Consider the following 16,221-nt stretch of genomic DNA (forward strand, 5'->3'; position numbering starts at 1 on the left):
TGCTGCGCCCCCGGCTCGTCGTTCAATCGCTTCGCCTGCGCGCTCGCCGACGCCATGGCTGCGGCGAAACGAAAACCATCCGCGAGCGCCGCGTCGATGAAATCCTTCGACGACGACGTGCCGAGCGAGCGCGACGCGCTGAAAACGTGGAACGACATGGACGACGCCGCGCTCGAGGTCGAGATCGCGAAATATCGCGACGCGGTGGCGCGGTTGAAGGCGGAGATCGTCGCGAAGGATGGCGATCGCGCGATCGATGGGGTGGACTGGTTCGAGTACGAACGAGACGCGACGACGACGGTCGACGGCGCCGATGGCGGCGCCGCGGGAGGTGAGAACGACGACGAGGATGAAGAGCTTGGAAATATCGATGACATCGATCCGCGGGAGTGGATGGTGCCGAAACAGTGCATCCCGGTGCACGCAAACGTGACGACGTACGACTGGAAGCCGATGTACGAACACGAACAGTTCGACGTCATCATGATGGACCCGCCGTGGCAGTTGGCCACGGCGAATCCGACGCGCGGGGTGAGTTTGGGATACTCGCAATTGACGGATCAGCACATCGCAGACTTGCCGTTGCCGCAATTGCAAAAGAATGGGTTGTTGTTCGTGTGGGTGATCAACGCGAAGTATCAGTGGTGCCTCAATCAGTTTAAAAAATGGGGCTACGAATTCGTGGACGAGATCGTGTGGGTGAAGGTGACGAAAACGAGACGACTGGCGAAGTCACACGGCTTTTATTTGCAGCACGCGAAGGAAGTGTGCCTGGTCGCCCGTCGAGGAGACGCGCCGCCGGGATTGAAGAACAGAGCCATCGGGAGCGATATCATCTTCGCTCCTCGTCGCGGGCAATCGCAAAAGCCGACGGAGATTTACGAGCTCATCGAAGAGCTCGTGCCGAACGGGCGGTACTTGGAGATTTTTGCGCGTAAGAACAACCTGCGCGACTATTGGGTGTCCGTCGGGAACGAGGTCACGGGGACTGGTTTGCCTCCGGACGACGTCAAGGCGTTCGAAGAGCGCGGGCACATTCCGTCCGCGAAATACGGCGCGTCTAATCGATAGTCGCGTCTTCTTAGCTCTCATTGTGATTGGTGATTTCCTGTGTGACTTAAATAACTACTGAAAAGTGACTCAGAACCGCGTCACGTCCCAAAGCACCCCCCGCGTCGTCGTCGCGAGCACGGTGATAACCAACGGCACCACGATCGCCACCGCCAACCCCACGGTGAGTTCATTCCAGAACCCTTTACCCACGAATTGATCGCCCTCCCAATTTTCCGTGTACAAATCCGGCCGATCTTCGATCCTTTTCCCGTTCGCGTCTCTCGATCGCGTCGGCGTTTCGTTCTTCGCCTTGGCTCTCGCCTCGCGCGCCTCTTCCTCCGCCCTCTCCTCCTCGCTCATCGCCGCGGCGACCATCTCCTGCGTCACCGTTATTTCCTTCTCCAGCACGAACGTGATCTCTTCCGCTCGCGTCGACCGTATGGCATCCTTCACGAACGCCAAGCGTTCCGTATCCGAAATTATCCAAAGCTTGTCCGCGTCCCCCACCGGCGACGTCAACGCGCGCAGTCTTTGTCCCGGCACCACCCCCGCGCGCTCGCAATCGCTCTCGCGCGCGACGCCAGCGACGAATATCGCTCGTTCGTTGTCGCCGACGACGAGGGCATCCCATTTGATGCACTTTCGCGCTTCTTCCGTCGTCATCCTGATGGTGTACTCGGTGCTCTGGTCCGTCGAGTCGAGGAGTTGTGCGCGGCGCGCGTGATGCGCGCGGCGCGCGCGCGACGCGAGCGCGCGCGACATCGGCGCGTTCGCGCGATGGGCGCGCGCGGAGGCGAGCATGACGGCGGAAAGACGCGCGGCGCGGCGTTGTGAGGGCTCTATCCACTCGGCGAGCGGGACGACGAAGCCGAGCGTCGTCGCTCGATTGAAAATAAGCTATGGGCTACCGCTCCGACGCGTCAGTGTTTTGGTTTAGTGTTGCGGCGTGACGCTCGACGTGTCGTCGTCTGCGTCGTCGCTTCGCCGACTTGCGCGTGTGACTTATCGCCGCCGTGCAGGAACTCCTCGAGGACGCTTTCCTTCGGCGGACATGTCGGCGCGTTGTTGACGGCGACGCGTTCGCCCTTGGGCAAACGCTCGGCGAGTTGGCCGAGGGTGAGACCTATCAATTCCTTCGGCACCGTCTGTGAGGGCGCGCCCAGGTTCGCCGCGCTGCGCATGATGTCGTAACCTAAATGTTCGAAATCGCCGCCGTAGAACGTGTTGAAGAGATTCAAAAGCTCCGGATCAAAGCGCGACCAGCACGAGTGCAAGTCGGGCTTGGGGACATCCTTGTGCCACGCGTTCGTCACGACCATTTCGATCTTTTTGTGATATCGATGGTGAATGAAACTAATGATGTTTTCCTCCTTTACGGACGCGCCCCCATGTCGTTTAGACCACGGCGTCAGCGGACACTCGCCTTCCTCCGCGCCGAAGCACTCTTCGATTCGAAAAAGATTTTCGGCGCGCGACGCCATGAGCATCTGCGGCGCCCAGTGAGACAACGAGGCGACGCCTCCGTTTATTTCATCCTCGCACTTCTTCTGCGCTCTCAACTCCCATCCACCCGCTTCGTAGCACGCTCGAATTTTTGAATCGTGCACGTTGAGCGTCAGGTGCGCGGCGAACTTTTCGCAATTCCCCTCGTCGTACCCAACCTTCAGGCTGTCGAACAACTTTCTATCGTACGTCCCGGTCCAGTACAAAAACTCTGACTCCGCGCGTTCGTACGGATTCCTCACGATCGCCCACGACTTTCGCACGTAATCCTTCGGAATCGAGTGCCAATTTTCCCAGCCGCGGTACCTCGGGTGCAGCTCGTACGCGCGATCCTCGCGCTTGATGCAGTACCCTTCCGCGATCCCCGACACCCCGAGCGAGGTCTCGATCGTCGTCCCGCCCGTCTTCGGGATGTGCAAAAATATCGGAAATCCGTGGCCGGATCGTTTGTCGCCGATCGAGCGCCGCACGTCCAGCGCGCGCGCCTTTTCCGCGTCGGTGTACCCGAGGCGCGCGCGCGTCGCCGCGGCGTCGCTCGCGTCGCCCGATCGTCCCGCGATCGCGATCGCCACGCTCGCGGCGCCGAGCAGCGCGATGGCGGCGGCGCCAGCGGCGACGCGCGACCGGGACGGCGACGGTGACGGCGCGAAGCGCGAGCGAACGTCGTCGTCGCGACGGGTGTTGACGCCGATCGCGTCGACGTCGACGACGATGGCGTCGTCCGCGAGCGCGCGCGGGGGCGAGAACGCGGAGATGAGGCGCTCGCGTTCGTTGAGCGTCATGGCGCCGCGCGCCGAGGGCGGTGCGACGCGGTGGGCGCGAGCCGAAGTGAAGTTACGCAGACCGCGTCGCGGCGGAGCTAACGCTAGAAGACTAGAAATCTACTGGGAATCAATCGTCGACGGCGAACGCCGAGCCGCGAAGACGAATGATGAAATCGTCGGTGAACGCGCACCAGTCGCTCCACGCGCGGAGCGTGGCGAGGACGTCGCGCTTGAAGGCGCGCCGCGAGGCTGAGGACGAAGCGGCCTCGAGGTACAGCTCGAGGCGCTCGAAGACGCTCGGAAGCGCGCTGATGAAGAGCGCGCGGTACGCTTGCACGCCCTTGACCGGTGCGGCACAGTTATGAAGTAAATCTGAAACGACGTACAGGCGTGCGGTCATCGTTTGACGAGGGGTTTCGAGGTTGCAAAGCGACGTCGCGATGACGTCGACGACATCGGCGGCGCACTCGGCGCGCTCGACGGCGAACTCCATCGCATCGCGAATGTCGTCCCGTGCGACGGTGATGTGCTGAAGTATCTCAACCAGACTCTTGCGATCCGCCGTAGAGAGCTTCATCGCCGCGCGTTTCGACGATCGACCAACACGATTCTCTAGTCGCGAGGCTTGCGTCTCGTCCAGGGGCGGCGGGATCCATCGCGCACCGTCACGAATCATCACGAACGGCTCGGTTCGCCACGTCTCTAACGCGTCGCTCTGTGCAAACGCGAACACGCGCCACGCGTAGTACGCGTGGGCTTGGGAACATTCGTCGAACAAAAACCGATACTCTTCGTTCGTAGCCTCTCGAGCCTTTAAAGCGCGCTCAAATACTTCGCCATCCTCTGCGACGTACGCCGCAGTTATGTCTATGCGCCTCTTGAGATCTTCATCATCTGGAATTTGCACGACAACGTCCGCTTCGTCCGACGTATCACTCGTCGCCGTCGGCGCCACGCTCCACGGAATGTCACCAAGCACTTCCGCGGGCGCGCGGGCCAAAAGTTCCGCCGCCTCATTCGCGTGCAACGTCGTCGGCCACATCGCGTGTTGTGGAATCCTCATCGCCATGGATATGACAACATTTACCGTGTTGCCGAAAAGTAGCGCGTCGTGCATCTCGTCCACCGCGCGCTCCGCGCTCGTTCGCGACATGAAGCACACGTATCCGCTATTCGACGTCTCGCGGCTCTCCTTACTCGGCCGCCAAATTTTTACGCTCGCGATCGGGCCGTACCGCTCAAACGCTCGCGCCAGGTCAACGGCGGCGACGTCTACGGGTAGATTTGTGATTCGCACGTTTGAGCTTCGCGAGGCGTCCGTCGCCGTCGCCGGTTCGACGCGCTCCGACGTCGACGCCGGCTCCGAGCGCGCCGACGCTTCCGGCACCACCGGCGCCTTGGCCGCGAATTCCTCCAGCATCGCATCGATCGCTTTGAGCTTCTTCTTCCCGCGCGGCGCGCTCGGTCCGGCTTCGACGTCGTTCTCGGCGTCGGCGCCTTTGCGTTTCGCCGCCGGCGCCGGTCCGTCGCGAGCGCCGAGCGCGTACACCTCCCCGACGCCCTCGTCGTCGACGCCGTCGCGCGCGTCCGGTCGTTGTAACCCTCCGCGCACGAAAGTCACGGCGTTCGCTCGTCCATCCTCGTCGTCGTCGTCGCCGTCGCCGAATTCGTTCTGAAACGTCTCGAGCACGGCTTCGACTTCCGCGGCGTCGCGCGCGGCTTTGCGGGCGTCGCGCGCGCGCTGCAGCGCGAGACGATTGCCCTTGCGCGGATTGTTCAGGGAGAAGTGCATCGCGGCGCGCGCGGCGCGCGCGCGCGCGAGAGTGAGGCGCGGGGGCGACGGGGGCGACGCCGAGAAGGCCGAGCGCGCGCGCCGTCGCGATGGTATTATCAACGTCTTCTAGATCGCTTACGACGCCTGTCCCTGGAGCGCGAGCGCGAGGACGATGAACTATGCGAGCTCGATCCACTGGATGAACTCGACGAACTACGCGACCCGGAGGTCGAACTCGACGAACTGGAGCTCGAGCTCGACGAACTGGAGCTTGAACTCGACGAACTCGACGAGCTCCTAGAGCGCTTCGGCACCGTCTTGGGAGCTGTTTTCAACCACTCACGCATGTCCTCAGTAAGCGCACCAAGAGAGATGGAGGTGAAAAAGTTGATGCTAAACCGCGTGTTGCGAGGCTCGTCCTTGGGCATGATGCCTTGGAAGTACTCACGCATTTCAGGATTTTGCATCTTTTCGTTGAGCTGCTTCAAACCGAGCGCCTCTGCGAGTTCTTGGAACAGAATCTTGATAAAAATTCGTGAACTTGACGTCGTAGCTTCCTCGGTGAGTTGGATGTATGCCAGACACGTCCACGACATGGCGTCGGTGGCGAGTAAGTGCGCAAAGAATTTTGCCACGTTGCGAAGCTTGTTTGTCTCCAAACGGTGAATCGTACTGTACTGCTTCATGAAAACTTCGTCGAACAGTTGCGGGTAGATTTTGTGGATGAAACAAAACCGTTGCGCGAGCAAACCGTAGTACCGCAAGTAGGTGCGCTCCTGCGACGCACATTCAACGAGCATCGTGCACAACTCTACTTCGGCGCCCGGCGGAATGTTGAGCTTCATCAATTTATGCCCAGCTTCTTCGAAATCTAACGAAGACATGATGGTGAGATAAATCGTCCTTCGGAGGTTTACGAGATTTGTCTCCGTGAGATCCGCGATTTCGACCTTGCCATCGCCTCGGCTCGCCACAATGGCGCCCGCGCCCTCGTCGTCGCTCGACGAAGAACTCGACGACGAACCACTGTCGCTGTCGCTGTCGCTATCGCTCGAGCTCGAGCTCGATTCACCGAGAATTTCCTTGCGAATGTCTGCATATCGACGCTCGTTTTCCTCAAACTCGGGATCTTCTTTGAACACATCCAAACCAGGCTGCGCTTGCATCTCGTCGTCCAAGCCGATTTCGTGCACGATTTGGTCGTCCTCGTCGACCAAATCTAGCTCGGGAGAGACCCCCTTTTTCCCCTCGAATCCACCTTTTCGAAACGCGAACAACCCTTCGATCATAAACTGAACGCGCTTGTCGATCTCACCTTCGTGTAAAATTCCTCTAAATCGCTCAAAGATGCCGTGCAAACCTTGCGGCGTGAGCTCTTGGAGCGTGAAGCCGCACTCCTTGACAAAATCAATCGCAACCTCTACGCTGTCGTCCGTGGGAGTGCCTAGCAACACAGTCAATAACTCTAGTGCTATCAACTCGTGAATGATCTGTCGAGAAAAAAGGTAAACGGTCAATCACCCGCGCTGGAGAAGCGCCCCGTCGCGTCGGCGACCGCGTCGGCGGCGGCGTGACATCAGTGTTAAAAAGCTCGATATGATTTTGATCCTCACGGGAATCAGTGAGTGTTGCGTGATCATAATTCATCCTCTGTCACATCGCGCGCACCGCGTCGCATCGCGTCGTCCATCGAGCATCGTACCTGTTGATTAATCAGCGCCGCCAAAAACCTCGTCGCCGCCACGCACACCGGCTTATCGTTCCTCTTATACGCCCGTCTAAACTGCAAAACGCATCTCTTCGCGATCAACTCGCCGATTTCAGGAAACTTCGTGTTCACCACCGCCACCAGCGCGGCGAACACACCACTAAACTGCGGCGACGCCATCTGAGACTTCATCACGCTCCTCGCGAACAATCCCCGCCCGCGTATCAAATTCTCCTGAAACAGCTCCGGCACCACGTGTTGCACGTTCGACGCGTTCACCTTATTCACCAATCCATTGATCGATTTCTTCAGCGCGTCCCACGACATGCGTTGATACTCGACGCTCGTCTTATCGTTCGTCTCGCGCATCATCTGCGCCAGCTTGAACGGCGGCACGTACGCGCCCCCCGTCCTCGTCCCTCTCGCCGCCGTCCCGCGGCTCGCGCTCGGCGCCGTCGCCGTCGCCCTCGCGCGCGCGTCCGCATCGTTCGCGTCCGGCGCGATCTCTCCTCGTTCGAGCGTCGCGCCGTCGTCGCCGTCGGCGTTCGCGCCGTCCGAGGATCGCCGCCGCCGCGCGCGATTCGTCGTCGCCTCGCCGCGCGCCGCGTCGCCGCGCGTCGCGCGCGGCGAGCCGTCGCGGCGCGCGTCGCCGTCGCCGTCGTCGTCGTCGCGACCGCGCGAGCGCGAGCGGCTTCGCGTGCGCATCGCGCGCGCGTCGACGAGTGGCGACGCTTTACCGCGACGCGCGCGTCGTCGCGATGCGACGCGTCGCCGTCGCGCGCGCCGCGTTTTCCGGCGCCGCGCGCGGACGCGGACGACCGAGCGCGCGCGCGCGCGCGGACGCGCGGCGCGACGGGCGCGGACGCGCGCGCGGACGCGACGTCGCGCGCGCGTCGACGACGGGGACGACGCGCGAGGACGACGCGCGCGACGACGCGCGCGACGACGCGCGGGCGGCGTACGACGCGACGTACGAGGGGCTCGATCGCGACGCGGGACTGGCGATCGCCGAGCGCGCGGACCGCGGGAAGACGCGAGAGGACGAGTGGTTCTACGGCGAGTTGGAGTTCGCGGCGGCGCGAGACGCGCTGCGAAGAGTGTGCCCGAACGCGGGAGAAGGGCGAGAGTTCGTCGATTTGGGAAGCGGACTCGGGAAAATGGTGATCGTGGCGGCGCTGAGCGGGCTGTTTGAACGCGCGCGAGGGGTGGAGTTGTTGACGGAGCTGCACGAGGCGGCGACGAGCGCGAGAGCGGCGTTCGACGACGCGTTGGCGCGAGGGGATGGTGAAGTGATCGAAGGCGCGCGCGCGTGCGAGGTGACGCTGGATGAGGGCGATTTGCTGAATTACGACGTGTCGAGCGCGGACGTGGTGTACATTCACGCGACTTGTTTCACGCCGCAGTTGCTGAGCGCGTTGGCGTTGAAGTTGGCGAGCGAGTTGAAAACGGGCGCGCGGGTGATGATCATGAGTAAACAATTCCCGGAAGGTTGGGTGTTCAAACCATTCGACGGCGGTTACGCCGCGTTGGCTCAACCGCAGAGCAAATGGAAGCTCGATTGCTTTTTGTACGAAATATCGAGGTGAGAGCCCGCTCGTCGAGCGCCGGCTCGCTCGAGGTGTAAATTACAATTATAATACTTCTTCACGAACTCGATGAGCTCGAACTCGAATCGTCCCTGCGAGAGCGTTTCTTTTCCCTCTTCTTGCGCTTCTTGCGCTCCTTCTTGCGCTCCTTCTTCCGCTTTCGCTCTCGACGGCTTCGCGCGTCTACGCCGTCGTCGTCGTCGCCGAGCTCCATCTCGTACGTCTTCGTCGCCCCGTGCGATCTCGACAGCGCGTCGAGCCCGCGCGCGGGATTCAACACGCGCGCGCGTAAACTATCCAAATCCTCCGTCGTCGCGCGCGCGCCGACGTTCGCGCCGCTCCGCGCGCGCTCGAGCCTTCGCGCCTTTTCCTCGACCGCCGCCTTGTACGCCTTCGCCGCGCCGTCGTTCGGATCAATCTTCAACGCCCGATCGAAATCCCGAATCGCCTCGGCGTACATCCTTCGATTCGCATAACACGCCCCTCGCGCGGCGTACGCCCTGACGTGCTCTGGATCGAGTTCCAGCGCCTGCGCGAAGCACCGCTCCGCCTCCTCCCATCGCTCCGCCTTCGTCGCCAGCGCGCCCCGCAGCGCGCTCTCCTTCGCCCACCCCCATCGCACCCTCGCCCGCGCGCGCTCCATGATCTTCGCCCTCGCCATCTCATCTCGCACCCGTTCCGCGCTTCGCGCGTCCGGGATCGCGACGCGCGTCACCGCCCGCGCCGCGCCGTGCGCGTCGCACAGCGTTCGCGCCGCGCCGCCGACGCCGAACCCTCTCGACGCGCGCGCGTCCGCGACGAACGTCGACGCCTCGCCGAGGCGCGCCGCCTCGGCGTACGCTTCGAACGTTTTCGCGTCGCCGTGCGCGTGCGCGCGCGCCGCGCGTCGTCGCGCGCGCGTCGCGTCGTCCTCGTCCTCGTCGTCCTCGTCGCGCGGCATCGTCCTCGCCGTCGCGTCGCGCGCGCGCCGCGACGCCGTCGCGCGCGCCGACCGGGTCGGCGCCGTCGCGTCGCCGCGGCCGTCACCGTCGCCGCGCGCGCGCGCGTGTGCGGCGCGGCGCCGTCGGCCGACGCCAGACGGCGACGCGGCGACATCATGCCCGGCGCGCGCGACGGCGGCGCCGAGGCCGCGGCGCGGTACCGACAGTACGAGTACAAGGCGGTGCGTGACGACGACGACGCGCGCGCGCGACGACCGACCGACGCGACGCGCGCGACGACCGCGCGACGACCGAGGGCGCGGCGATCGAGGACGGCGGCGGCGGGCGAACGAATGCGCGACGAAATCGACGTCGCCGAGCGCGGACGCGGCGATGAAACGCGCGGTGACCGAAGCGAACGCGCGCGATGTAAACGCGGCGCGACGCGCGAGCGCGGACTGACGAAGAGGCACGCGCGCGCGACAGAACGCGTCGTTGGTGCTGGAGAGCGATCGACGCGGGCGACCGCGGGGCGAACCCACGGGCGCGCCGGAGTCGCTCGAGGGAAAGATCGACGCGTCGCGGTTCGGAGATCGAGCGCGAGGCGGGACGGACGGTGATTTCGCGGAAAAACGGGAGCGAGCGGCGAGACGAAGGGCGGAAAAACGAGCGAGAGGGGACGCGGGGGAGGCGGAGGCGTTCGGGAAGCGCGGCCGAGCGACGAAGGGGGCGAGCGTTCTGGGAGGGAGTGAGTATGGGTTGTATAAACCGAAGACGCGGGAAACGCGGGCGGCGTACGAGGGGTTGTTGAGCGTGTTGCAGGGAGTGTTCGGAGATCAACCGCAGGACGTCATGCGCGGCGCGGCGGATGAGGTTTTGGCGGCGCTGAAGGAGGAGGGGAAGACGGAACGCGCGAAACAAAAGGACGTCGAGGCGTTGATGGGGACTTTAACTTCGGAGAGATTCGCGCAAATTACCGCCATCGGGAAGCTGATCACGGATTTCTCTATTCCAGGTGAAGGTGGCGAAGGCGCGGGCGAGGAGTTGGACGACGACATCGGCGTCGCCGTGGAGTTTGAAGAGGAAGAAGAGGAAGACTCGGACGTGGACGAGGTGTTAGAGGCGTCCGACGTAGACGACGACGACGAAGGCGACGAAGGCGCGTACGACGGCGCCGTGGGCGCGAGAGCAGTCGAGGATGAGTACACGCCGAACGCGGACCACGGGTTGAATCCGGCGGACATCGACGCGCACTGGTTGCAGCGCGCCATCTCGAAAGCGTTCGGGTTTACGGACTCTGACGCCGCGGAGAGCTTGAAGCTGTCCGAAGACGTATATCAGGTGTTGTCCACCGAAGATGACCGCGAGTGCGAAAATGCGCTCGTGTCAATGCTCGATTACGACAAGTTTGATTTGATCAAAGTGCTGTTGAAGAACCGACTCAAGGTGTTTTGGTGCACAAGACTCGCTCGATCCGCGAGCGAGGAAGAAACCGCGAACATCGAGGCGCAAATGAAAGCCGATCCGGCCGCTGCTGGGATTTTAGCGTCCATGCGCGCGACGCGCGCGTCCGCACGCGATCGACAGACGGCGACGGAGCAAAAGATTCGCGAAGAGGCTCGCAAGCTTCGCGGCGAAGTCGCGGAGATGCGAACTCAAGGCGGCGCCGCTGCGGCTGGACGTCAGCTTTTGGAGCTCGACGCGCTTGCCTTCGTGCAAGGTTCGCATTTTATGAGCAACAAGCGATGCGAGCTTCCGCCCGGTTCGTTTAGAAGCGCCAAAAAGGGTTACGAAGAAGTACACATACCGGCGCTCAAACAGCCACCGTTCAACGACGACGAAGCGCTCCGTGCGATTGAAGAAATGCCAGAGTGGGCGCAACCTGCGTTTGAGGGCATGAAGACGTTGAATCGCATTCAGAGTCGCGTGTACGAATGCGCATTGCTTTCGCCAGAGAACATGCTTCTCTGCGCGCCGACGGGCGCGGGTAAGACGAACTGTGCGATGTTGACTATTTTACATGAAGTTGGTCTTCACCGTCGTCGTGACGGGAGCGTCGATACGTCTGCGTTTAAGATCGTGTATGTTGCGCCGATGAAAGCTCTCGTCGCAGAAATTGTGGGCAACTTGAGTAATCGTTTGAAGACCTTTGGGATCCAAGTGCGAGAATTGACGGGCGACGTTTCGCTGAGTAAGGCTGAAATTGAAGCCACGCAAATCATCGTTACCACGCCAGAAAAATGGGATATTATCACTCGAAAGTCTGGTGATCGCGTGTACACGCAGCTCGTCAAGCTTATCATCATCGATGAAGTCCATCTCTTGCACGACGACCGCGGTCCCGTGCTCGAATCCATCATCGCGAGAACGGTGCGACAAGTTGAGACGACGCAAGAAATGGTCCGTTTAGTCGGTCTTTCTGCAACGCTGCCAAACTTCGAGGACGTTGCGACGTTTATGCGAGTAAACCCTGAGAAGGGGTTGCACGTTTTTGACAACTCGTACCGCCCGTGTCCTTTGCAGCAGCAATACATCGGCGTCACGGTGAAGAAGCCGTTGCAGCGAATGCAACTCATGAATGAAATTTGCTACGAAAAGGTGATGGAAAGTGCGGGCAAGAGTCAAGTACTCGTATTCGTACACAGTCGTAAGGATACGGCGAAAACCGCGAAAGCTCTTAGAGATTTGGCGATGGAGAACGAGACTCTAGGAAAGTTGATGCGTGACGATTCGGCGAGTCGTGAAATTTTACTCACCGAAGCCGAGACGGTGAAGAGCTCCGAGCTGCGTGATTTGCTCCCGTACGGGTTCGCCATACACCACGCCGGTATGAGTCGCGCTGATCGTACATTAGTAGAGGAGCTCTTCGGCGACGGTCACGTGCAAGTGCTCGTCTCCACGGCGACGCTCGCGTGGGGGGTCAACCTGCCCGCGCACACCGTGATCATCAAGGGCACGCAAGTGTACAACCCCGAAAAGGGTGGTTGGGACGAGCTTAGTTTCCAAGACGTCATGCAAATGATGGGTCGTGCGGGTCGGCCGCAGTTTGACACGTTCGGCGAAGGTATCATCATCACGCAACACTCCGAGTTGCAGTACTACCTGTCGCTGTTCAACCAACAGCTCCCCATCGAATCTCAATTCGTCAAGCAGCTCGCCGACGCTTTGAACGCCGAAATTATTCTCGGTACGATTCAAAACGTTCGTGACGCGGTGATTTGGTTAGGGTACACGTATTTGTTTGTTCGCATGTTGCGAAACCCAACGTTGTATGGCGTGTCGGTGGATGCTGTCGAGGACGACCCCGTGCTCGAACAGCGAAGGTCAGATTTGATTCATACTGCTGCGGCGCAACTAGATAAGAGTGGCCTTATTCGCTACGATAGGCGAAGCGGTGCATTACAAGGCACTGACTTAGGTAGAATTGCTTCAACGTACTACGTCTCTCATGGCACGCTCATGGCATTCAATCAACACTTGAAGCCTACGATGGGCGACATCGAGCTGTGTCGTCTATTCTCTCTCGCCGAGGAGTTCAAGTATATTAGTGTGCGGGAGGAAGAAAAGATGGAGCTGTCAAAGCTCGCTGAGCGAGTGCCAATTCCAGTGAAAGAGTCGATCGAGGAACCGACGGCGAAGATAAACATTCTTCTCCAGGCGTACATCAGTAACATGCGCCTCGATGGGTTTGCGCTCATGTCCGACATGGTTTACGTGACGCAGAGCGCAGGTCGCATCTTGCGTTGTATTTTCGAAATCGTACTCAAGAAGGGTTGGTCGCAACTCGCTGAGAAGTCATTGGCGCTGTGTAAGATGTGTGCTCGCAGAACGTGGGCTTCACAAACGCCGCTGCGTCAGTTCTCCGCTATACCTGTGGACGTCTTGCAAAAGATTGAACGAAAAGATTTAGCGTGGGATAGGTATTACGACTTAAGTAGTCAAGAAATTGGCGAGCTTATGCGAGCGCCAAAGCTCAGTAAGGCTTTGCATAGATTCATTCATCAGGTTCCTCGATTAGAGCTCTCGGCGCACGTGCAGCCGATCACGCGAAGCGTGCTCAAGGTGGATTTGAACATCCAACCGGACTTCATTTGGGACGAATCTGTACATGGGTACGTCCAGGGCTTCTGGATCATTGTGGAAGATAACGATGGCGAAAATATCTTACATCACGAGTACTTCTTACTCAAGGGGCATAACGCGGAAGAAGAGCACGGAGTGTCATTCACGGTGCCTTTGTCCGATCCACTGCCACCGCAGTATTTCATTCGCGTCGTCAGCGACAATTGGTTGGGAAGCGACACGGTGATTCCGGTTTCGTTCAAGCACTTGATGTTACCCGAGAAGAATCCACCGCCAACGGAGCTTCTGGACTTGCAGCCCTTACTCGTGAGCACTCTCAAAGCAGATGGCTACGACGAGCTTTACGCCGGTCGGTTCACGCACTTTAACCCGATTCAAACCCAAGTCTTCCAATGCCTGTACAACACAGATGAAAACGCCCTCGTTGGTGCACCGACGGGGAGCGGGAAGACGGTATGCGCGGAGTTTGCGATCATGCGATCACTTATGACGAATCAGGATGGACGTTCCGTGTACATGGCGCCGACGGCGACGCTTGCTGATGAACGATACGACGACTGGAGCTCGAGATTTGGGGCGCTTGGCGTCTCCGTCACCAAGCTCACGGGTGATACGACGGCGGATCTGAAATTGTTAGAAAAGGGACAAATCGTCATCACCACACCGCAACAGTGGGACGTCATAAGTCGTCGATGGAAACAGCGAAAGAACGTACAAACGGTGTCGCTGTTTATTGCGGATGAACTTCAGCTCATAGGCGGTTCCAACGGTCCGACGATCGAAGTCGTCGTCTCGCGTATGCGTTACATGTCGAGTCAACTGGCGAAACCTGTCAGAGTGTTGGGTTTGTGTACCTCGTTAGCAAACGCTCGCGACTTGGGCGAATGGATCGGTGCGAGTTCTCACGGCACGTTCAACTTTTCTCCGGGCGTTCGCCCAGTGCCACTCGAGATCCACTTCCAAGGCGTAGATATCATCAACTTTGAGGCGCGAATGCAGGCCATGGCGAGACCAGTGTATGGGGCGATTGCGAATCATTGTCGTCGATCGGAGCCGTCGATTGTCTTCGTGCCTACGCGTAAGCACGCGAAGTTGGCGTCTCTCGACTTGCTCGCGTTTGCCGCTGCGGAGGGCGAGCCGGGTCGGTTCTTACAAGTTGAAGAAGGTGATCTCGAGCCTTACTTGGCGCAAATATCTGATGAGTCTGTACGCCATGCCCTGACGTTTGGCGTCGCGCTTATTCACGAAGCCATGAGCGAAAAGGAGCGAAAGGTTGTCGAACGAGTGTTCGCCGTCGGTGCGGCGTCTGTGCTCGTCGCCACTGCGCCCCTGGCTTGGGGACTCACGACTCCCTGCAAGCTCGTGGTCATCATGGGGACGCAGTACTACGACGCCGGGGGTGCTGGTGCGGCGGATTATCCAGTGACGGATCTTCTTCAAATGATGGGCCGTGCATCCAGACCTGGCATCGACGATGCCGGTGTGTGTTTACTCTTGTGTCACGCGCCGAGGAAGGAATACTACAAGAAGTTCCTCTTCGAACCGTTCCCTGTCGAGTCGCACCTCGATCACTTCTTGCACGATCCCATGGTGGCTGAAATTGTCACGCGCACGATCGAAACGAAGCAAGACGCCGTGGACTACATCACGTGGAGCTTCTACTACAGGCGACTGACGCAGAACCCGAACTACTACAATCTCACCGGCGTTTCGCACCGCCATCTTTCCGACGCTCTTTCCGAGCTCGTCGAAACGACTTTGGGTGACTTGGAGGCGAGCAAATGTATCAGCATCGAGGACGATATGGATTGCGCTCCACTGAACCTCGGGATGATTTCCGCGTACTACTACATCACGTACACGACGATTGAACTCTTCGCCGCTTCGCTCACGGCGAAGACCAAACTGAAGGGTTTACTTGAAATCGTTGCCGGTGCGACTGAATTCGAGTCCTTTGCCGTCAGACCGGGCGAGGCAGATATGCTTCGACGCATACTCAACCACGCGCCGATCACGTTATCAAGCAATAAAACCACGGATCCGCATGTCAAGGTCGCCGCTCTTCTCCAGGCATACTTTGGCCGAACGAGCATTCACGGCGACTTTACGCAAGACTTGCAAAAGATTTTGCCCGACGCAACGCGCCTGCTCCAAGCTATGGTCGATGTCATCTCATCTAACGGATGGCTCGGCCCCGCGCTCGCCGCGATGGAGCTTTCGCAAATGATGGTGCAAGGCATGTGGGACAAAGACCCAGCAGTGATGCAGTTGCCGCACATCGACCAAGAGACCGGCGAGCGATGTGTCACGGCTGGCATCGAGGGTGTCTACGACTTGATCGATATGGAAGATGACGCGAGGCGCGATATTTTACAACTCAGCGATGAGCAGCTCGAAGACGTGGCGGAAGCAGCGAATCGTTACCCGAGCATTGAAGTAGCATTCGACGTCACTGACCCCGACGACGTCACCGCGGGCGACGCAGTGGAGATCGTCGTCAACCTCGAGCGCGAGATCGAGGGCGAAATCGGTCCAGTTTTTGCGCCGCGATATCCAGGGCGAAAGGAAGAAGCTTGGTGGCTCGTCGTCGGTGACGTGAGAAAAGGCACCTTGCACGCTATTAAGCGCATCACGCTCGGCAAGAGGCAAAAAGTCAAGCTCGAGTTCGCGGCGCCGGAACAAGTGGGCAAGGCGGACTTGACTTTGTACTTTATGTGCGATTCCTACCTCGGATGTGATCAGGAGTACGAATTTACCCTCGACGTCAAGGAGGGAGAGGACGAGAGCGATGACGACGCGATGAAACCGTGATGGAAACACTGAAAAAAAT

The 16,221-nt window shown here is 60.0% G+C and overlaps 7 protein-coding genes across 7 annotated transcripts; 3 read left to right on the forward strand and 4 right to left on the reverse strand.

Moving 5' to 3' along the window:
* Window positions 1-453: 453 nt before the first annotated feature.
* OSTLU_43977 (predicted protein) lies at window positions 454-1,071 on the forward strand (the record flags this gene model as incomplete). Its single annotated transcript, XM_001420248.1, has 1 exon — window positions 454-1,071. One exon carries the CDS (start codon window positions 454-456, stop codon window positions 1,069-1,071), a length of 618 nt encoding a protein of 205 aa, XP_001420285.1.
* Window positions 1,072-1,141: 70 nt separating this feature from the next.
* OSTLU_26449 (predicted protein) lies at window positions 1,142-3,376 on the reverse strand. The gene has a single exon (XM_001420418.1). The coding sequence runs from the start codon at window positions 3,336-3,338 to the stop codon at window positions 1,974-1,976; it is 1,365 nt and encodes a 454-aa protein (XP_001420455.1). The 5' UTR covers window positions 3,339-3,376; the 3' UTR covers window positions 1,142-1,973.
* Window positions 3,377-3,447: 71 nt separating this feature from the next.
* Window positions 3,448-5,112, reverse strand: OSTLU_26450 (predicted protein; the record flags this gene model as incomplete). Its single annotated transcript, XM_001420419.1, has 1 exon — window positions 3,448-5,112. One exon carries the CDS (start codon window positions 5,110-5,112, stop codon window positions 3,448-3,450), a length of 1,665 nt encoding a protein of 554 aa, XP_001420456.1.
* A 98-nt stretch (window positions 5,113-5,210) lies between these two features.
* OSTLU_17301 (predicted protein) lies at window positions 5,211-7,174 on the reverse strand (the record flags this gene model as incomplete). Its single annotated transcript, XM_001420420.1, has 3 exons — window positions 5,211-6,055; window positions 6,119-6,584; window positions 6,797-7,174. 3 exons carry the CDS (start codon window positions 7,172-7,174, stop codon window positions 5,211-5,213), a joined length of 1,689 nt encoding a protein of 562 aa, XP_001420457.1.
* A 386-nt stretch (window positions 7,175-7,560) lies between these two features.
* Window positions 7,561-8,388, forward strand: OSTLU_17302 (predicted protein; the record flags this gene model as incomplete). The annotated part of the gene is made up of 1 exon (XM_001420249.1): window positions 7,561-8,388. The coding sequence occupies one exon, from the start codon at window positions 7,561-7,563 to the stop codon at window positions 8,386-8,388; it is 828 nt and encodes a 275-aa protein (XP_001420286.1).
* Window positions 8,389-8,402: 14 nt separating this feature from the next.
* On the reverse strand, window positions 8,403-9,406 carry OSTLU_26453 (predicted protein). The gene has a single exon (XM_001420421.1). The coding sequence runs from the start codon at window positions 9,047-9,049 to the stop codon at window positions 8,447-8,449; it is 603 nt and encodes a 200-aa protein (XP_001420458.1). The 5' UTR covers window positions 9,050-9,406; the 3' UTR covers window positions 8,403-8,446.
* A 78-nt stretch (window positions 9,407-9,484) lies between these two features.
* OSTLU_44002 (predicted protein) lies at window positions 9,485-16,202 on the forward strand (the record flags this gene model as incomplete). Its single annotated transcript, XM_001420250.1, has 2 exons — window positions 9,485-9,550; window positions 9,795-16,202. 2 exons carry the CDS (start codon window positions 9,485-9,487, stop codon window positions 16,200-16,202), a joined length of 6,474 nt encoding a protein of 2,157 aa, XP_001420287.1.
* Window positions 16,203-16,221: the final 19 nt, after the last annotated feature.

This window comes from Ostreococcus lucimarinus, chromosome 11, assembly GCF_000092065.1.
Source record: "Ostreococcus lucimarinus CCE9901 chromosome 11, complete sequence".
In the NCBI taxonomy this organism is placed as follows: Eukaryota; Viridiplantae; Chlorophyta; class Mamiellophyceae; order Mamiellales; family Bathycoccaceae; genus Ostreococcus; species Ostreococcus sp. 'lucimarinus'.